General features: G+C 41.2%; 1 protein-coding gene across 1 annotated transcript in view; it reads left to right on the top strand.

The window, feature by feature from the left end:
• LOC146553726 (scavenger receptor cysteine-rich domain-containing protein DMBT1-like) overlaps positions 1 to 21,977 on the top strand; it is a 45,849-nt gene extending 23,872 nt beyond the window's left edge. Inside the window, exons 7-16 of the mRNA XM_085253746.1 lie at positions 7,514 to 7,837; positions 12,563 to 12,871; positions 13,316 to 13,434; positions 14,359 to 14,554; positions 15,996 to 16,304; positions 16,755 to 17,063; positions 17,512 to 17,799; positions 18,642 to 18,956; positions 20,166 to 20,248; positions 20,339 to 21,977. Of these exons, the coding sequence (XP_085109872.1) occupies positions 7,514 to 7,837; positions 12,563 to 12,871; positions 13,316 to 13,434; positions 14,359 to 14,554; positions 15,996 to 16,304; positions 16,755 to 17,063; positions 17,512 to 17,799; positions 18,642 to 18,956; positions 20,166 to 20,248; positions 20,339 to 20,443 (2,357 nt within the window). The 3' untranslated portion in view covers positions 20,444 to 21,977. The remainder of the gene's footprint in view (positions 1 to 7,513; positions 7,838 to 12,562; positions 12,872 to 13,315; positions 13,435 to 14,358; positions 14,555 to 15,995; positions 16,305 to 16,754; positions 17,064 to 17,511; positions 17,800 to 18,641; positions 18,957 to 20,165; positions 20,249 to 20,338) is intronic.
• The last annotated feature ends 344 nt before the right edge of the window (positions 21,978 to 22,321 follow it).

Here is a 22,321-nt window from a genome sequence, read left to right as displayed (position 1 = left end):
ATGTGTGTTCTAAGGTGCATTTAAAACCCAGGAGGGCATGGAGCTACCTGCCAGAGAGCAGCAGGTAAGCGCATGGTCCCTCCTGCTAGCCCTCAATGTCTACGTGTATTTAAAATTGAGAGGTGGGCAACGATGCCAGGGGTGGGGTGTACACCCTGATGGTACTTTGGACTCCGTGTATCGTGCCCACCCCCAAGATCCTATATGTATGTGTAATGAGAGTGTGAGTAATGTGAATGTCTAAGTTGTGGGATAAAATTGAGGCAGAGGCAGCCAGAAGGGGACAGAGGGGGGGGTAGCCTCCTCTGCACCCTGGTGACATACCCCTACTCCAAGGCCCTGCATGTGTGGGTGGTTGTGGTGGAGCGGGAAGAGGGAGGCAGCTGGAGATGGGGAGGGAAGGAAGGGAGGGGCAAGTGACCCCTCCCTGGGGCCAGCTCCCCCGCTGACCCCAGTAGGCACCCCCATACTCCGCGACCCGCCAGGGAAAGGGGGCCCAGGCCCATCCAGACCGGGCCCAGTGCAGCAGCGCCGCCCGGCCCCACAGAGCCCGGGACAGTCCACCCAACCCCACCACAGAGAAAACTGCACCCACCCCACCATCCACTCATCTTCCAGACTACATAAGACAATAAACACCCAGGCTGAGATCTTCCTCCACCTCTCCTGTATCTCCCCCTCCTGCAGAGGGAGCTCCTGAGGAGAGGAAAGCTCCTGCAAGATGTGACAATCTCCCCCACCAGTTGAAGAGCCCCCCAGGTGGCTCGACGCACCGGCGGCACCCTGCTCCAGGGCTGGGCCCCCATGCACCCACCCGCCCACAACCCCGGCAACACACCAACCAGGACCCAAGCCCCCGAGGCCCAGTCCGGGTCCCAGCCCAGAGACGGAGCGCCCCCAGAACCTCACGCCCATCCCGGACCCACCCAGGGCCAGCCAGGCTACCAGGTCAGTAACCCACGTCCGTCAGCACAGACCCTCCCCTAGCCCCGCTGCACGCAGCCGCGAGGAAACAGTCACCGGAGAGCCAACAGAGCCCCTAACCGGACATGACCGCTACCCCGGGTTGAGCCCCCCAAGGAAGATGCCTCCGGGGAACCCCCCGACGCCCTAAGCCTGTCCCTACCCCCACACCAATCACAACAGTGAAGGCGGGACCAAACTATGACCCCCCACCCCCACTAGGTGATGGAGCTGATCAAAGGAGCCCAGAGCAATTGATCTGATGTGGTGGCAGAGGCTGTATCAAGACTAATGTAATCTAATAGATAATTTCTATATTGGTTAGAATTAAGATTATTTTTATGTTTCCAGTTCATGAGGACTGTTTTCTTGGCTATGCATAGGGCAGTGAAAACCATATGGGCGATATTCTTTTCTGAAGTGACATTATCTAAGCTGCCCAACAAACACACTAAGGGGGAAGTTGGAATGTTACATTTCAGACACTTCGATAAGTCTTCACATATCTCGCGCCAAGACTTCTGAACTGGTGGACAGAACCAAAGAGCGTGGATATAATTGTCCGGTGAATTGGTTTGGCAGTGTGAGCAGTTGTTGGTAGACGTAAAGCCCATCTTGAACATCCGATGACCTGTATAGTGTACTCTATGTAATATTTTGTATTGAATTAATTGAAGACTGGGATTTCTAATTAGATGAAAGGTTTTTAAGCAAATCTGAGACCAGAAGTTTAGGTCTAAGTTAACTGATAAATCCGCTTCCCATTTTGCAATAGGAAGTGATATTGATTCATCTGTTTTAGAAAGCATTCTGTATATTTTGGATAGTAATTTGGGGGGTTTAAGAGTAAGAAATTGAACCACACTTGGTGGTGTTTGTAGTTCAACTTGACCCGGTTTAAATTTCTTTTTTACTATGGATTTAATTTGTTGATATTCTAAAAATCTTTTCTTGTTGATCCCATATTGTGTAACTAGTCCATCAAATGAAATAAATTCTGTTCCTTCTAGTATATGTTCTAAATATTTGATTCCTTTATCACTCCAATCTGAAAAGTTTATCATATTATTGTTTTGTAATATGTCAGGGTTGTTCCAGATAGGTGTACGTTTGCATGGGATTAATGAAGACGCCGTCAATTTTAGAAACTCCCACCATGCTGTCAGAGAAGAGCTGATGTTGATGCTTTTAAAGCATTCATGTCGTTGGATGTTTGAGCTGATAAATGGTAGGTCTGAGATCTCTAGATTATTGCAGAGTGCTTGTTCTACATCTAGCCAAGGTTCATCTAAGAGGGTGTGTTTTAGCCATCCTGAGATAAACTGAAGCCTGTTGGCTAAGAAGTAGTGCTGAAAGTTAGGCAGTTCTAGTCCTCCTTTATCCTTGGTCTTTTGTAGTGTTTTTAAGCTTATACGTGGGGGTTTATTTTTCCAAAGGAATTTGGACATACATGAATCTAGAGATCTGAACCAATCTTGTGGCGGTTTAGTTGGGATCATTGAGAATAAATAATTTATTTTTGGTAAGACCATCATTTTTATAGCGGCAACCCTTCCCATGAGTGATATGGGTAGACATTTCCATCTAGCCAGATCATCTTCTACCTTCTTTAAAAGTGGGATATGGTTTAATTTAGTTAGATCTGCAAGCTTGGGAGAAACATTAATACCTAAATATTTTATATTTCCCGATTGCAGTGGTGTAGAAGAGGAATTATGGAAGGAGCAATTAATCGGTAGGACTGTAGATTTTGACCAGTTAATTGAGTAATCTGATATTCTTGCAAAAGAGTTTATCAATTCAATCACCCCAGAGATATTGGTTTGTGAATTTTGGAGAAAGAGTAACACATCATCCGCATAAAGGCTGATTTTATGTTCCACGTTCTTGCATTTTATGCCCTTAATTACTGAATTCTGTCTAATTGCTGCTGCTAGTGGTTCAATAAAAATTGCAAATAGTGAAGGGGAGAGTGGGCATCCCTGCCTGGTGCCCCTCAAGAGACAGAAGCTGGAGGATGTCTGGTCATTTGTTCTAACACAAGCTGTTGGGGAATTATATAATATTTTTAACCAGTTTATGAAAGAGGATCCAAAACCAAATTTGTGTAAAGTTGCAAATAGAAATTTCCAGTTAACTCTGTCAAATGCTTTTTCTGCGTCTAAAGAGAATATTGTAGTTTCTAGGTTTTTACTGTATGAGTAGTCTATCAAATTAAGTAATCTACGTGTATTTGTTGATGAGTGCCTACCTTTTATGAAACCAGTTTGGTCAGGATGAATTAAGAGGGGGGTTATTTTCTCCAGTCTCTTTGAGAGAGCTTTGCAGATTATTTTAAGGTCTACATTTATAAGGGATATTGGACGATAGCTTGAGGGATATACAGGGTCTTTGCCTGGTTTTAGCAGGAGATTAATGTTTGCAGAATTCATATTTGATGGAAGTCTGCCCTTTTCTTTAATTTCCAACAACGTTCTGTAGAAAACTGGTGCTAGAATCGACCAGAATTCTTTGTAGAATTCTGCAGGAAAGCCATCTGGACCTGGAGCCTTATTATTGTGCATACTTATCAGGGCTTCCTGGAGTTCACCTGGTGTCAGTGGTGAATCCAGTGCCATTGCTTGAGTGTCCAATAATTTTGGAAGAGTTATGTTGTCCAAAAACTGATCAATTTCTTTTTTAGATGGGTTTATTTGTGGTGAATACAACGTTTTATAGAAATCCCTGAAAATGTTGTTTATTTGTATCGGTTCATATAATGTGTTCCCAGATGAATCTTGAACAGCACATATAGTTGTTTTTTCTTTATTTATTTTTAGCTGGTTTGCTAGAAATTGACCGGATTTATTACCATGTTCATAATTTTGTAGGCGTAGTCTTTGTACTAAGAATTTTGTTTTTTTATCAATTATCTCATTTAATTCTAGTTTTGTTTTGCGTATTTTGTTCAATGTTTCCTGATCTTGGTGGGATCCAACGTGAGACTTGAGTCAAAGGTGACACCTAAATTCCTGATAGAGGATTTAACATAAAGTGAGAGAGGACCAAGGGCTTTCACTATCTGCGATAGAAACCTATCAGGGGCGCATACGAGGACTTCGGTTTTCCCCTCGTTGAGTTGGAGGAAATTTGCAGCCATCCAACGTTTGATCAAATCTAAGCAATCATTCAGACGCTGAAGCTTAGATAAATCCTCGGGCATAAAAGAAACGTACAACTGAATATCATCAGCATAACAGTGATAAGAAATGTCCTCAAAAGAGCCCATTATATGCAGGAGGGGGAGAAGATAAATTAAAAACAATAAAGGCCCCAAAACTGACCCTTGAGGGACACCATAGGTAAGGGAGGTAGAGGATGACCTAAAATCGGAGACTGCCACAGAAAAGGATGAGATAAGAGGAGAACCACTCTAAAGCAGTTCCAGATACACCAACCCATTTTTTCAGCCTTTCAATGAGGATGTGATGGTCAACTGTGTCGAAAGCTGATGTGAGGTCCAACATGAGTAGAACAGAGCATTTTCCTGCATCATTATTCATCAAGATATCACTTGAGACCCTAGGAAGAGCTGTCTCCGTGGAGTGAAATTGACGAAAACCGGACTGAAACTTATCGTAAATGCCATGTTTGTCCAGAGCTGCCATAAGCTGCTTAGCCATAACCTTTTCTAGAAGCTTAGCGATTAACGGTAACTTAGAGATAGGTCTGTAGCTGCTCCAAAGAGAGGAGTCAAGCTGAGATTTTTTTAAAAGTGGGAGAATAGCAGCATTTTTAAAATAAACCGGAACTATACCAGATGCCAGTGAAGAGTTGATTAAAGTGAGCACACATGGGCCAATAGACTGGAAGACATTTTTGAATAATGATGCAGGTATAATGTCAAGTGAACAGGAGGATGCTTTCACTGAATTCACTAATTTCACTAGCTCAGGTAGTGAAACCAGAGAGAAAGTATCCAAGATAATGGGCCGGGATGGGGTAGAGATTGAGATAACAGGTGCTAACCATCCGTCTGACGGGGGACAAAGGCTCATTAAAAGACAAGTTAAAAACAATAACATACAGGGAGTGCAGAATTATTAGGCAAGTTGTATTTTTGAGGAATAATTTTATTATTGAACAACAACCATGTTCTCAATGAACCCAAAAAACTCATTAATATCAAAGCTGAATGCTTTTGGAAGTAGTTTTTAGTTTGTTTTTAGTTTTAGCTATTTTAGGGGGATATCTGTGTGTGCAGGTGACTATTACTGTGCATAATTATTAGGCAACTTAACAAAAAACAAATATATACCCATTTCAATTATTTATTTTTACCAGTGAAACCAATATAACATCTCCACGTTCACAAATATACATTTCTGACATTCAAAAACAAAACAAAAACAAATCAGCGACCAATATAGCCACCTTTCTTTGCAAGGACACTCAAAAGCCTGCCATCCATGGATTCTGTCAGTGTTTTGATCTGTTCACCATCAACATTGCGTGCAGCAGCAACCACAGCCTCCCAGACACTGTTCAGAGAGGTGTACTGTTTTCCCTCCTTGTAAATCTCACATTTGATGATGGACCACAGGTTCTCAATGGGGTTCAGATCAGGTGAACAAGGTGGCCATGTCATTAGTTTTTCTTCTTTTATACCCTTTCTTGCCAGCCACGCTGTGGAGTACTTGGACGCGTGTGATGGAGCATTGTCCTGCATGAAAATCATGTTTTTCTTGAAGGATGCAGACTTCTTCCTGTACCACTGCTTGAAGAAGGTGTCTTCCAGAAACTGGCAGTAGGACTGGGAGTTGAGCTTGACTCCATCCTCAACCCGAAAAGGCCCCACAAGCTCATCTTTGATGATACCAGCCCAAACCAGTACTCCACCTCCAACTTGCTGGGGTCTGAGTCGGACTGGAGCTCTCTGCCCTTTACCAATCCAACCACGGGCCCATCCATCTGGCCCATCAAGACTCACTCTCATTTCATCAGTCCATAAAACCAGTCTTGAGATATTTCTTGGCCCAGTCTTGACGTTTCAGCTTGTGTGTCTTGTTCAGTGGTGGTCGTCTTTCAGCCTTTCTTACCTTGGCCATGTCTCTGAGTATTGCACACCTTGTGCTTTTGGGCACTCCAGTGATGTTGCAGCTCTGAAATATGGCCAAACTGGTGGCAAGTGGCATCTTGGCAGCTGCACGCTTGACTTTTCTCAGTTCATGGGCAGTTATTTTGCGCCTTGGTTTTTCCACACGCTTCTTGCGACCCTGTTGACTATTTTGAATGAAACGCTTGATTGTTCGATGATCACGCTTCAGAAGCTTTGCAGTTTTGAGACTGCTGCATCCCTCTGCAAGATATCTCACTATTTTTGACTTTTCTGAGCCTGTCAAGTCCTTCTTTTGACCCATTTTGCCAAAGGAAAGGACGTTGCCTAATAATTATGCACACCTGATATAGGGTGTTGATGTCATTAGACCACACCCCTTCTCATTACAGAGATGCACATCATCTAATATGCTTAATTGGTAGTAGGCTTTCGAGCCTATACAGCTTGGAGTAAGACAACATGCATGAAGAGGATGATGTGGACAAAATACTCATTTGCCTAATAATTCTGCACTCCCTGTAGTGATCAGAAATAAAAATGTCCTCAGAGCAAATAAAATCAATATTTAAACCCAAAGTAAAAACAAGGTCCAGTGTGTGACCTTTACTGTGTGTAGGACCGGACACATGCTGAGTCAAATGAAAAGAATCCATAATGTTCATAAAGTCTCTGGCGAATAGGTCGGAGTCATCATCAACGTGAATGTTAAAGTCCCCAACTATAAGCACTCTAGACAGCCTCATAGTAGCGGATAAGAAGTCACTGAGCTCCGATAAAAATAACCTGTTATATCCAGGTGGACGATACACCACAGCACAGTAGGAAGGATCCTTGTTACCAATTTTAAGCAGCTGCAGCTCAAACGAGCAATCTACATTTGTAAGTGTATTCATTATTTGAATCCTGGGTTGTGTGGAATCCCAGAAATAAACCCTAAACAAAGTGAATCTGCAAACTAAGGTGTAGGTCTGTTAGGTTATGTTGTGGTGATCCTCGAGTTGGGGGATGGGTGTTCATACTGGAGTTCAAAATTAAAACCAGAGGGAGTGTTCGCCCAGGGCACCAAACAGGCTAGTACCGCCACTGTTTGAAATAAAACATCTCCGTGTGCAACTGCAACTTCTGCATGAGTGTCCCTTTCATGCTTTGGTGAAGCAAAGCGTGAAACGGACCAGCGTTTTACACATTTTGCCATAATATCATGTTGATGATTTTTTTAAAACTCTAATTTAAGAGGACAAGTAAATAATAAAAAATCTAATTATGAATTCAGTTTTTTTTCTGTTGCCTCACTGCATTTCCTTATTTGAATTGTTAATGGATTTACTCAGAAATGTATGTTTGGAGGATCAGAATAACTAAGTTTTAGCTCGTTTACCTTTTGCTTCTTGATTTTAAGTATTTAAAAACTAAAACACATCTGTTCTCATAATCTGTTCTTTCTTTTTTTAGATGCTCAGATAAGATTAATTGATCCTGATAATTCTGGGGCAACTCTTTGCTCTGGAAGAGTGGAAATCTATCACAACAACAGATGGGGAACAGTCTGTCATCATGGCTGGGACCTAAATGATGCTGAGGTGGTCTGCAGACAGTTAGACTGTGGACCAGCACTGACTGCCACTCGATCAGCTCACTTTGGTGAAGGAACAGGACAAATCTGGCTGGCTGATGTGTCCTGCTCAGGAAGTGAAAGTTCCCTAACTGATTGTCGGCACAGAGGATTTGGGATACCCTACTGTAGACATGGTGAGGATGCTGGTGTCATCTGTTCAGGTGAGACACTTTTTGGATCATGAACAGTATTCAGTAACAATTTGTTCATGCAGCTGTAATCTAGAGAGAAATATGTCTGTTAGTTATTTTTTTGTAAACCTTTTTTAAAATATATTTTTTAGAAAAGCTGTTGTGTGACTGGATCTGGTTAACTCTCGCACACGTGTGTCATGGTGCTGGGTCTGTGACCCAGCATGCTGAGTTATTTTGTATTTTGATTGTTAAGGTTCTACTAGTATTATTAGTTTGTCCTAGCTGAGTTTAGTCTAGTTTATATTATCATCCGTCTCTGTGGTGGCGAACATCAACAGACAGGGTGGGTTAGGGTCCTGTCCTTTGCACATATAGGCTCGCAAACTGATAATTTGGAGCAGCATCAGTCTGTTGTGACTGAGGGCTACTAATATTCTAGGGGCTCTGAACTTGGGAATAGCAGTCTGTCTTTTAATGAAAGGGGCATGATGGCACAATGGATGTCTAAACCTCATTCCATCCATCCATCTTCTGCTGAGTCAAACTTAACTGGCTCCTTTCAATGTGGAGGACCAGCGGCTCTACTCTGAGCCCCTCCTGGATGGCTTAACTTCTTACTCTGTCAGAGCACAGACACCCTTCCTAGGAAGCTCATTTCTGCCACTTGTATACTCAATCTTGTTCTTTCGGTCGCTTTTACACTCAGCTCTCTCTTCACCATGGCGGACTGGTACAGTGTCTGCAGCACCAATCCATCTGTCAATCTCCCGCTCCCTTCTCCAGTCACTCGTGAACGAGACCCCGGCATACTTAAACTTCTCCACTTGGGGCAGGAACTCCAATGGGTACTTCACCCCTTTGGTCCTCACCCTTTTCCAGCCGAGGACCATGGTGTCACAGTACTGGGTCTGCGACCCAGAGTTTTGTGTTTTTGGTTTAAGTAAAAGGATAAAGAGCTGCTCCAGTGTTCCATGAACAGGACGAAAACCGCATTGTTCCTCCTATATCCAAGGTTTGACTAATGGACGGGCTCTCCTTTCCACCACCCTGGCATTGACCTTCCCAGGGAGGCTGAGAGGTGTGATCCCCCTATAGTTGGAATACCCTCTGGTCCCCCTTCTTAAAGATGGGAAGCACCGCCTCGGTACCAAAGGTACCACCCCTGATCTCCATGTAACATTGCAGAGACGTGTCAGCCAAGACAGCCCTACAATATCCAGAGCCTTCAGGAACTCAAGGTGAACCTTATCCACCTCAGGGGCTCTGCCACCAACTATTTGTTTAAATGCCTCAGTGACCTCGCCCCTGAGATAGACGAGTCATTCCCCTCGTCCCCAGACACTGCTTCCTCCACGGAAGATGTGCCAGTGCAGGGCTCTAGACTAACTTTTTGCCATGGTTGCACTGGTGCGCCTAAAAATAAAATTTAGGCGCACCAGCACAAAATTTAGGCGTACAAGCACAAAAGTTAGGCGTACCCAAATTTTTAAACTGCATTACTTAACACCGCAGTTTTACATGTTCACGTTTTTTTTGATTTGTAAATGATTAACTAACAACCTTTCAAAATGATTAACTTGACACCCCCTTTGCTGCCCAAATTAACAGCAGCTCCATCAGCCCCCATAGCAATGATTTTATCCAACCAGTTACTGCACTGGTCCCCAAGAGCAGCAAATGCTTTCTTTGAGGCAGCATAAATTCCTAAACAAATTTAAAAAAAAATACCATTTACTTATCAGATCAAGAGTTTACAATGCAGTCTTTTTCAGTTTGAGTTTCTATATTCATGTATTATTGCTATGTTTAATTTTCAATGATAAGAACATGCTAGATATGGTTAATTCAGTAACACGACGTAATATTATTAATCATATACATAGGCTACGTGACATGACATGGCTTACCTTGGGCATGGGCATGCTGGACCTCAATGTGTCCAATCAGTATATTCGCTGGTCTTCCTTTTTGCAAGATACGAGCGTACACAATGACACATTCTTTTGTGGCGATGTCTGTGTCTCCATCGATCAGGAAGGCCATGTATGTACTGTTCGCAATTTCCACTGACGTCTTTTTTTTCAGTGTGTCAGCGATTACGCCTATAAACTGGGCGCACGCAACATCATTGCTGTATGTGGGGTTTATGTCCAAGCCATTTTTCCTTTGAAGAGTTATTTCTGACTTGAACTTAGTAAACGGAACTTCTTCTTTTGCAATATTGTAGGCGATGTTAAACTTAATGATCATCTCGGCCTCCTCCGATGACCTGTTTACTCCTGCCTGCCGCTGAAAGGCAGTGGGGAGCGGGGACATTTTGGCAGAGCATTTATCGCGGCATATAATGTGTCTTCTCGATGCTGTATGCTTTTTCAGCGTTTCAATTCGAAACGTATTAGCACCAGTGACAAATGCTGTGTTGCCGGCCATGGTCTTTCCACACTTGCGACAATAAATGCAGTGCATCATATTGTCAGCTTGGCTGTATCTTAGCCAGGGAAACTGGTCAAGCCACTCGATTCGAAATCTATACATTTTCTGACTTTTACTTTCAGTGGACTCCGGCTGGGAGTCGATCGTATGTGGCTCATTTTCTGATGCCGTCTCCGGACCAGTGTTTGACAAAAACGGAGAGGTTGATGGCTCCGTGTCAGAGCGCTGGCTCAGAATTTTGGACTGATCAGGCCTTAACTTAACGAAAAAGTTATCAATTGTTCTTTTCATATTTTCTCAATACCAACTTCATACACTTCTGACCTGGGCTACTCACCCTTCTCTATCTGCCCGCACTTTCAAACGTAAACACAAGTAGGTCTGCAGGAATATCTGGACCACGGCCAATCACAGAGGTCCCCGCCTCTGAGTATCTCTGATTGGTTTAGAACACGACATGGGCATAATGTGTGCCTGTTGTTGAACACACGGAGACTTTCAGGGTTGCTGAAACTTTTTTTCCGAGAAAATACTTGGTTGCACCGGTGCGACCAAGTATTTTTTTTACTTGGTCGCACCGGTGCAACCAAGTATTTTTTATTAGTCGCACCATGGAGAAATTTGGTCGCATTTGCGACCAAATTGGTCGCACTCTAGAGCCCTGCAGTGGGATTAAAGAGGGACTCGAAGCATTCCTACCACCGCCTGACAATGTTCTCAGTCGAAGTCGGCAGCACTCCACCCACACTATACACAGTGCAGGTAGAGCACCACTTTCTCCTCCTGAGTTGCCTGATAGTTTGCCAGAATCTCTACAAGGCAGTCCGCTAAACCTCTTGTTCCCAGTGGGATTCATCCCTAGTGCTGTGGGCAGTTTCACAGCCACCATCTGAGCTACTAAGTCAAGTGGAGAAACAAATTTTGTCTTGAAGAAGAAATTTTGTCTTGAAGCTGCTGGCATCAGCAATATTCATACACTGCCAATGCAGAAACAGTGCATCCAATTCACGCTGGATAATTAATGGGTCACATTCAGGCTAAATCCAGCCTTTGTCCTCAAATACCTTTCTCTCCAATGCATGCCATTGGAGTTAGTGGTGTTTGGCCCCCACTGCTTTCTCCTCCCATGAACAGGAGTGCTTACACGTTCACTGTCCGGTTATGGAGAGAACTGGGGCTTTCAGGAGGTCTGACCAGCTGTTTGTTTCCTGGGCTAAGCCACATTTTGGCAAGCCTATTAGTAAAGAACACATTCCCACTGGACTGCAGCAGATATTAAGTTGGAGTATTCCAGCACTAGTCTGTACCCCAATGAAGCGCCGTGCTCATTCTACAAGAGGAATGGCAACCTTATGGGCCCTCTTTCGTGGTGTCGCTATAGAGGAAATATGTGCAGCACCAAGCTGGATTTCTCCTTTGACCTTTGCAACAGGCTGATTTCATTACACGATCTCTATTCCACACTGTCTTAAGTGTGAGTCCTAAGATGACAGTCAGTCGTTCAGATGAGCTTATCTGTCAATACAGGGGTCTGCACGTCCCCATAGTAAGACACTGAAACAAATGTTTGAAAAAGAACAGTGCCTCTCCTTTCTCTTAGTGTGAGAAGTTAAGCCGTCCTGGAGGGGCTCATAGTAGAGCCACTGCTCCTCCACATCGAAAGGAGCCAGTTGAGGTGGTTTGGGCATCTGACAAGGATGCTTCCTGGGTGAGTGGTTCCAGGCATGTCCCACTAGGTGAGGAGATCCTGGGGCTAACCCACGACATGCTGGAGAGATTATATCTCTTGACTGGCCTGGGAACGCCTTGATGTTCTCTGCTTAGGCTGCTGCCCCCTGACCTGGCCCTGGATAAGTGGAAGATGGATCTCTGGATGAGTAAAATTTGAATTACAAGTTTGCAGCTCAAAGTATATTTATATAAATATCATTCTGCAGGTTTGTGAATATTTTTCTGTAAGTGTGAATTGAAAACACTAGTGTATAAATTTTTTTTACAATTTACAAAATTTTAAAATACAAGTTTTTCTACATATTCTCACTTTTTGATTCTACGGGCTCTCAAATTTTAAAACATATTTACCTTCATATGTCTTCCCCTTGATTTGATTTTGTCTCTGAGCTCCAATGTTCTCCCAGTGTAACGTGTTCTCATGTTCTTCATTTAGATACTCACTGGACTGTGTGTAGTTATTGTCATTTTTTAAACTTCAAATTAGTGGACATTGGTGGATGTATCTGCCACAGATGTTGAAATAGCTGCCTTTATTAAATAGAATAAAACTTTTCATTTATAATTAGTTATTTGTTTTGTGTTTAGAAATCAGATTAACTGGGCCTCAGTCAACTCGCTGCTCTGGAAGAGTTGAAATCTATCACAACAACAGATGGGGAACAGTCTGTGATGATGGCTGGAACCTAAATGATGCCGAGGTGGTCTGCAGAGAGTTAGGCTGTGGATCAGCATTGGAGGCCACTCAATCAGCTCATTTTGGTGAAGGAACAGGACAAATCTGGCTGGATGATGTGACCTGTTCAGGAAGTGAAAGTTCTCTAACTCAGTGTCAGCACAGAGGATTTGGGACTCATGACTGTACACACCAAAAGGACGCTGGTGTCATCTGTTCAGGTAAGATATATTTAGGACTGTCCAAAAAATGTCAAATGCCAGTAAATGAACTTCCTGTCTTATCATTTTTACCACCTAGAAGTGTTTTTTGTCATTATGCTTTATCCTGAACTTCACGGTAAGCAGAGGACCTGAGTTCATACAGTAACCGTATGAACTGTGCAGTACTGAGTAATAACATGTTCTACTATCAATGCACCTGTAATCCAAACAGGAATCTGTCCATTATTCATCAATTTAAAACTGTCGGTGGCTTTGGCCAAACACCACCGTGGGGATTATATGTGGCTTTTGTCATTTGTGTCTTTAACTGTGGGTAAAAATTAATGTCATCAAAACTTCATGAACATATTGAAATAGTTACCATAATCAACAACTGAAAACATTCAAAACATACTTTATTCTCTGTTTAAAATATAGATTCTTTGTGTTTTCTGCATTTAGGTGTGCCCATCAGATTAGCTGGTTCTGGGTCCACTCAGTGCTCTGGACGAGTTGAAATCTACCAGCAAAAAACATGGGGAACAGTCTGTGATGATGGCTGGGACCTAAATGATGCTGAGGTGGTCTGCAGGCAGTTAGACTGTGGACCGGCACTGAAAGCCACTCAGTCAGCTCACTTTGGTGAAGGAACAGGAGACATCTGGCTGAATGAAGTGTCCTGTTCAGGAAGTGAAAGTTCTCTAGCTGATTGTCAGCACAGAGGATTTGGGACATACTCCTGTGGACATGATGAGGATGCTGGTGTCATCTGTTCAGGTGAGACTCTTTTTGATTCATGCACCTGTAATACAGAGAAATATGTAAGCTGTGCTATTTTTTGCATCATCAACTGTGTGTTTGATTGTGCTTCAAATGAGTGAAATATCTACACAAAGGCATCATGTTTTTTTACTTCCTGTTTTACATTGAAGGTTACGTTTAGGTTTTACTTCCTTTTTTTCCCCTCGGTCTGATTGTCTGTTTGAGCTCATATGTTCTTGAAGTGTAACTTGTCTTCCATGTTGTGTTTTTGGATTGCTATTTTTGTTTTCTCCTTTAGATTTTGCCATTTTGTTATCCATATTTCTAGTTCCTCAGATGATATTAGTTCCCTTTTGTGTCCATTCTGTCCTAATCTTATCTCTGTTTTGTCATTATTCCTTCTGGTGTGAAGTAGGTTTTGTCTTCATGTTTGTTTATCTCCTCCTCGATTAGCTTCTCTGCATGCCACCAATCTGCTTCCTGGCTATTGTCTGGTTATTATCTTTTTTACCCGCTTGTTTAACTTCAAATTACTGACTTGTATTTAAAAAATATATTTGACACAGATGTTGCTATCGTTAAAACATTATATTTGTAACTAAATATATATTTTCTGTGTTTTCTGATAAGGAATCAGATTAGCTGGACATCAGTCTACTCAGTGCTCTGGAAGAGTTGAAATCTATCACAATAAAATATGGGGAACAGTCTGTGACCATGGATGGAGCACAGAAGATGCTGAGGTGGTCTGCAGACATTTAGACTGTGGACCAGCACTGAATGCCACTCAGTCAGCTCACTTTGGTGAAGGAACAGGACAAATCTGGCTTGATGAAGTGTCCTGTTCAGGAAGTGAAAGTTCTCTAACTGAGTGTCAGCACAGAGGATTTGGGACACATTCCTGTGGACATGGTGAGGATGCTGGTGTCATCTGTTCAGGTGAGACTCTTTTTAAATCACGCACTGTATTCAATTCAAAATAATCCAACCCAGCTCTAAACCAGAGAGAAATATATCTGTTTGAATGAGATTTACATGTTTGAGACTTCTAACAAAATCATCCAAAAATGTTAAAATAGCTGCTGCTGTCTGTGATCCAGTAATTTGGCATTAGGATCTGTGTAATTTGTTGTAAGTTGTGTGTCAGAGACGTTTTAATTGACATTAATTGAAGTTTGCATGAAGGCTACTGCAGATGTTAGCAAATCTAGCCCCAAATGTTGTTTTTTTCACAGACTGTTCCTTGTTTGAATGACCTGTATGGAAGAAAAAAACAGGGTTAGAACACATTATGGTGAAGTAAGAAGAACATTTTGGAGTCCAACCTTTGCATTCTTCAGTACCAGCCTGCATCCCATCCCGTGTGTGTGTGTGTGTGTGTGTGTGTGTGTGTGTGTGTGTGTGTGTGTGTGTGTGTGTGTGTGTGTAGTCCTGTTGTCTTTTTGCAACAGTTATAAAGGCTCACTTGTCGGAAGATTTTGAAACCATTTCCTTCATTAAGTAGGAGAACGCATTACAATCATAATCAAATATATGTTTTCTGTGTTTTGTGTTTAGGAATCAGATTATCTGGGCATCAGTCAGGTCGTTGCTCTGGAAGAGTTGAAATCTACAATAAAAAAAGATGGGGAACAGTCTGTGATGACGGCTGGGACTTGAATGATGCCGAGGTGGTCTGCAGACAGTTAGACTGTGGCACAGCACTAGCACCTCCTAAAGAGGCTCATTTTGGTGAAGGAAGTGGACCAATCTGGCTTGATGGTGTGGCCTGTTCAGGAAGTGAAAGGTCTATAATCCAGTGTCAGCACAGAGGGTCTGAGAAAAATGGCTGCACACACCATAAAGATGCTGGTGTCATCTGTTCAGGTACATCTCTCATCATCAACAGATTTATCATTAACTCACAGTAGTTTTGCTTCTCTGCCTATTTTGTCCTAAAATTCAGGGTGATCACTGCAAATCATCTCATAAAGTAACCATCCTGCACATCCTGCATTTTTCAGTAATAAAATGTTCAATAATACTAATACAAATAATACTAATACTTGAAATGAGTAAAGAATATGAACAGCCTATTTATGCGAGATAATTCATAATTTTATTGGGGAGGGGGGGGGGTCATAACCTCCCGGAAATTACACCCCTGAAAATGTTCTGCTATGAATGTAGCTGTAATCTACAGAGAAATATGTTTTCCATCATCTTTTTAAACTGCCAGTAATTAAAAGACATAAATGTGGGTCTGTGTGTAGTTATTGCCATGTATTTGTGCACTGTGAGTCTGAGTGAACGTGAGCTGAATGAAACTTATTTAATGTACAGAAATGAGTCTCACAATAATGTTCAATTAAAATATTAAATGCATGTACTCTGAGTTCAGGTGCACGCATCAGATTAACTGGGTCCACTCGTTGCTCTGGAAGAGTTGAAATCTTTCACAACAACACTTGGGGAACAGTCTGTGATGATGGCTGGGACATAAATGATGCTGAGGTGGTCTGCAGAGAGTTAAACTGTGGAACAGCACTGAAAGCCACTAAGTCCACTCACTTTGGTGAAGGAAGAGGATCGATCTGGCTTGATGATGTGTCCTGTTCAGGAAGTGAGAGATCTCTCACTGAGTGTCAGCACAGAGGATTTGGGAAACATGACTGTACACACAGCAAGGATGCTGGTGTTGTCTGTTCAGGTAAGAAACTTTACTAATCAAAGTTAAATTAATAATAAAGGTCAATACAATTTTTTACTATTTATTTCATTACTTCTTGGTTTTGTCTTTAATATTATGTCATTAATATTATTTACGACTCCAGCATTTATGAAAAATTATTAGCTTGACTTGTTTGTTATCATTCAATATTAATTATTCACAGCCTGACAAATAAAGTGATGAGTGAGAACTGTCAAAAGAAACCGATTTAATATGATTGAAGCGTCCTATAACACTGAAATGTGAACTTAACATAAAGTATATAAATAGGACTGTAGGACTGTTCTTTTGTTTGATTTTTATGATCATTGAGCAGCTCAGTGATGTAAAGTTTGCAAATGATTGCACTCATGAACCAATTACACACTGAATAACATTCAGTCCATCAAAATGTTTTGTCTTATTGTTTATTATGCTCACTGTGCCCAGGTGTGCCAGTCAGATTATCTGGAAGCACTTTGTGCTCTGGAAGAGTCGAAATCTTTTACAACAACACTTGGGGAACAGTCTGTGATGATAACTGGGACATAAATGATGCTGAGGTGGTTTGTAGAGAGCTCGGCTGTGGAACGGCACAGAGTGCTGCTGTATCAGCCCGCTTTGGTGAGGGAAGTGGATCCATCTGGCTTGATGATGTGGACTGTTCAGGAAGTGAGAGATCTCTGACTGAGTGTCAGCACAGAGGATTTGGGACACATGACTGTACTCACCAAAAGGATGCTGGTGTTGTCTGCTCAGGTGAGAAATTATTTTTTAAAATATTTATCATTAAATATCAATAATATTTAAATACTGTTATGTGGTGGGAGATTTCTTTCTTTTTGTATTGATCACATAGTTTAACCATATCACTTTAGTAATGTAGAAGCACATTTTCACCAGTTGTATGCATGTGCACCGTAAATGGGCCTTATGCTCTAACACACATGTGTAACATGTAAGAGTTACATAGAGTCTTTGTCAGTGTGGGTATATAAGATGTGAGGATGGCAGCCATTGTCAGAGACCGCTTAGGTGTTTGACCAGAGTCTCTTCATATTGCAATATATTATTAAGCTCACTTGAAATCATGCTCACCGAGATGTTTGCGGGTTTATTTGAAATTTCCATGACAATTATTAATATATAAAGTAAATTTTTGCCATTTTTAATTGAATCGTCTCTCCATGACTGCTGTTTTCCTCAGTGATCCTTCCAAAGCCCAGAATCTTCATGATTCCTGCTGGTAAAGTTGAGTGGAGAAGCGATGTCAGCATCACTTGTTCAATATCACCTCAAAGCCAGCAGCTTCTACAAGGAGAATTTACTCTGAAGCAGATTTCAGGCTCATTCAGTCAGAAAAAACCATCAACCACCAACTCTGCTACATTCAAGATCCTCAAAGTAGATTTTGACAAGGATGGATTATACCAGTGTGAATATTCACACGACTCCAGCATCTCCACAAGTGACTCTGTCACCGTCTCTGTTACTGGTAATAAAATGTACTATTGCTTATATTACAGTGACAGGAAAATACTGTGTTTACTTGTTACGCCCACTACAGGTTATTAGCATGAAAATATAACATCCATTAAGATAAGAAGTCTTAATTTCAGCAGTTCATCGATCAACGACAACACTTAATAGTCACTTCCCAATTATGTCTAAGATTGCAGAAACCCAACTTAATTTCATGCCAGTGTTCACTGCAATCAATAAATTAAAATACATGCCATGTGAATAAAGATTTTCATATTCATCCTGCCCTAAAAACTCCCAGAAAAGCCTTCAGTTAATCCAAAATACAGCTGCGAGAGACTGAGAGAAAGAGAACGCATATTTCTCCCATGTTGGCATTTCTTCATTGACTCCCTGTTAAATCTAAAATCTAAATCCTTGGTTTGGCCAAAGGTTTCTTCCTGTTAAAAGGGAGCCTTTCTTTCCCAATGTTGCCAAGTGCTAATTCATAGGGTGCAGTTTCTCTTTAATGCTGTACAGTCTTTATCTTATAATATAAAGCGCCTTGAGGTGTTTTGAATTCTCAATATCTATAAAAACTGAATTAATCTGAATTGTCTGGGCACCAAAGAATTGCTGGACTTTTGGGAGAGAAATGTTGTCCTATTCTTGAGGGATAAACGATTCTAGCACCTCAACAATCCTGAGCTGTCTTGTTTGTTTAATGATGGATTAAATGTTTTCAGTCAGTTAAAAAGATCTGGATCATATTCACACATGACACACGCATTAAAAGAGTGACAGAGTTTTTTCCGCCACCAGGTGGTGCCTCTTTTTCAATAGAGCTTCTTTATTTGTTGTTTATTTTGTTTTCAGTGTTGCTGCAGCAGCCCAGGATCTCTGTGACATCTCCAGATGGAAGACTTGCTATGGTTATAGAAATCATGAAGGGCTACAGCTTCATCTTCACCTGCTCAAACAATGATCGCTATTCAGGAGGAGTTTTCAATCTCATCTACTCTGGCTCCAACATGAAACACAATAAGACATCTGTCAACAACTCAGCCTCCTTTAGTTTCCCTGTAGCTGACTTTGGACACGAGGGCCGCTACAGCTGTGTGTATGAGATAACTCTGACAGAAGGAACATTCACTTCTCCTGAGGCGGAGTGGATTTATGTCTCCGTTATATGTAAGTTAAGCAAACACCAGAACTCAATATTTCTGTTTGCTGTGAGTGTCATGGGTCAGTTTACGTAATGTTTTGAGTTTTTTAAACTTTCAAGTCTTGTTTAGCATTTGCACTTGTTCTTAGTCTATTTAGTCTTGTTTTCAGTTCCTCGTTGCTTTAATTCCTCGCTCAGTGTTCTCTGCTCATTCATTCATGTGTCTGTTTTCCACATTTAATTATCGAGATTTCGAGAGCGAGTGTTCCTTGTGCTTTGCTTTTAGTTTTGCTTCCATTGTTTAGTTTTCTGTGATTTAATTCAGCTGTGTCTTGTTCTCCCCGGCTGTCTCTGCTTCCCTGATTGCCCGTGTGTGTCTGTACTGTATAAAGTCGTAGTCTTCTTTTTCCATAGGACAGAGCAGGTCTTTATCTTGCCCTAGTGTGTTTTCCATGTTAAGGGTTTCAGTTTCTCTTTTTGGCCTTTGTTTTGCTAATGCTTGTTATTAGCCAAAAGAAATGGCACACTTTAGTTCAGTCTTCTCAGTCTTTATGCATCTGCTAATGGTTCTTCCATCTGCACACAGTCAGTAGCATCTACTGATCATGGCAGTGATAGTTTGACTGCATCATGTTGGAAGGTTTTCGATGACACAGAAAAAGGATTTAAAAAATACTTGGAATATTTAAACATTTTTTGTAAGTATGTGGTTTTAATCAAGTTTAATGATGCCATATGTTATGAAAAAAGTTGAACAAAGAAATAACCCACACCTGTTAAGTGCCTGAAAATTGTGGCTATAAAATGTTAATTTCTTCACAGCACACTAAATACTTTTGTTGAATCCTTCAAAATCACTTTGAGTCTCACATTTACATCATGTAAGTGTGGCTACACACTTAAAATAACACAAATCTAAAGCTTTCTAAACCTAACTGTAGGTAGTTCATTAGTGGCTGTTGTACAGTCTGCAATGTTGTATTGTGGTCACCATATTTGTCAGATCGAGCCACGCCTCCTAAACCATAACTGGGTAATATTGTGTTGAGGACACACCTCCATCTCGTGGAGAGGGTTTTTTCATTCACTGGGAGCCCATTGTTTTATAATCTATTGATGTTAACATGATTTATGAGGAGATTTTTCACAAGATTTGTTTCAATGTCTTTAAAACAAAATAAATTATATGACAGTTTGTTCTGTGGTAAGTGATGATGACTGATCTCTTTCCACAGATTCAAGAACTCCAATCCTGAGATATGTTCTCCTGCCTCTGGTTCTGCTTTTGGAGAACATTGCCCTTCATTTCTACTATAAGGTACATCAGAGTAAATAAAAGCATGTATGAAACTGAGTAGTAGCTGAGAAGTGTAGGAACAGTAACATGGATTGTGTATCGTCTCTCCAGGTCAACAAAAAGCAGAAATCAGACAAAAAGGAGAACGATGAGACGGATGTTTCCAGAGCTGAAGAAGTGGAGGCTGAGGAGGAAGCGGTCCAAGAAATAGAATAGAATTGAAACACATAGAAACACACACAAGTTTAAAATCCACTATCTGATTTTATCTATATCTATCTCTTTCTATATATGTATATAGATATATATTAGTCCATATATACTCCAGTCCTCTCTCTTTTTTTCATCTTTCTCTGATTCTAAAAGTGAAGTTTTTACAGATTAAGTATTTTTTTCCCTCAATAACCTCTATCTTTAGCTAGACAGAATATGTGTCAGTTTGTGATGTCTTTGTACTCTCGAGTGTTTGAAATTATTTGCCATTAAAAAAAAACAAGTTCCCTTATTTATAGCCTCCTATCCTGTGGCACTCACAGCAGGAATGTATGACAGTGATGAGAAGGAGAAGTATGCAGCCGGGACCAGAGGGGGTTAAATGAATGACATCATCCAACAGCTTTTTAGCTTGTACATCTCAGTGTGGTTTGCAATTTGCAGTGAAGACATGACAGGAGTCAGAAAGATGAGCAGATCAACAGTGTCTGAAAGTCATGTCATTAAGAAATAGCGAATATAAGGAAAACAGGGGTGACTCAAGACTCACATCCATGCCGCTTATAACTTAAAATATGACGTTTATGACGTTTGACTTTGATTTGATGATTTCTTGAACTAAGCTAAACTGTCAGCCTTTTATTGCAACAGAAAAGTGGAGTCCACAAGTTTACAAAGACCAAAAATATCTCTAACATTAATGTCAGTTCCTTCACATGCTTGATGTCTAAATGTATGAAAATTTCAAACCACCTCTCACCATCAGTAACATGTCCCAAACAAAAACACTCACTGACCCGCATTTACTTTGTTGGGATCTGGTCACATTAGGCTGGTTTGTGTCAGTAGGACCGACTAGACCCCCGCAGATTTAATCAGGCCTGCATTTGACTCCGTCCTTGTGGCTAACAAGTTTTTGTGGGACATATGTAGTGTTTTCATTCACCCATCTGTGAAGATACGAAGTCAAGGAAAATATACTGATTTCTGAGAGCATGTCAGACACCACTGATCCAACATGTGGCTGTAATGTGCTGAGTAATTCTGACACAGCATAGGATCAGTGAAATTTTTCACATCATGTTACCACCCAACAACATCTTTTGTTGAACTTGCTGTACTCTACTGACCACTATAAGTCTGTGAAGGTTCTTTAAGTTGCTTGAAGACGTTTCACCTCTCATCCGAGAAGCTTCTTCTGTTCTAGGGTCAAATGGTGGAGAGTCCCAGATTTATATAGTTGGTAAAGCTACGCCCCCTGCTGTCCAAGATCAACACAGCTAGTAGGACTGCTGTCACAGGAAATCTTAATTAGTGACTTTATTTCCTGTTAGTACATTAAATATTTCTGCTTTTATTTCTGTGTTAAATAAAGTTTGTTCAGCTGCAGTAATGCTCATGATCAGAAAGTTGCAGTATTTTTAAAAAGTAAAAGGCTAGAGCTTTGCTTCGACTTCACTTTATATTACTGTCAAGTTTTTTGCATCACTGTTTTTCTGTCACATTTTATAATTTGTTGAAATAAATATGTGATTGTATTAAATGTGATGTCTTTTTTTCCTGCTAGTTATCAGCCTTTTGTCATCTTGCTAACCACCTGCCCCTGTCTTTCATTCATCTTTTTTATAGTTTTATTATTTATTTTGATTAAAAAAAGGATGATCTCTGCATTTTCTGCTTAGATGTGCAGAGGAGATCAGCTGGTTTAGTCAGTTTGCTGGAAGAGAGCTAAAAACGAACTTTCTTTAAGAGATGCCAGAATATTTTTTGTTTTAAAATATGAATGGTAAATGGCCTGTATTTGTATAGCGCTTTTCTAGTCCCTAAGGACCCCAAAGCGCTTTACACAACCAGTCATCCACCCATTCACACACTGGTTAA

This window comes from Mchenga conophoros, linkage group LG18, assembly GCF_057382185.1.
Source record: "Mchenga conophoros isolate Kocher_MC1m ecotype Shallow Benthic linkage group LG18, M_conophoros_male_GT1.1, whole genome shotgun sequence".
Classification (NCBI taxonomy): domain Eukaryota; kingdom Metazoa; phylum Chordata; class Actinopteri; order Cichliformes; family Cichlidae; genus Mchenga; species Mchenga conophoros.
The sequence above is the reverse complement of the archived record's forward strand: the minus strand, read 5'-3'. Positions and strand labels throughout refer to the sequence as shown.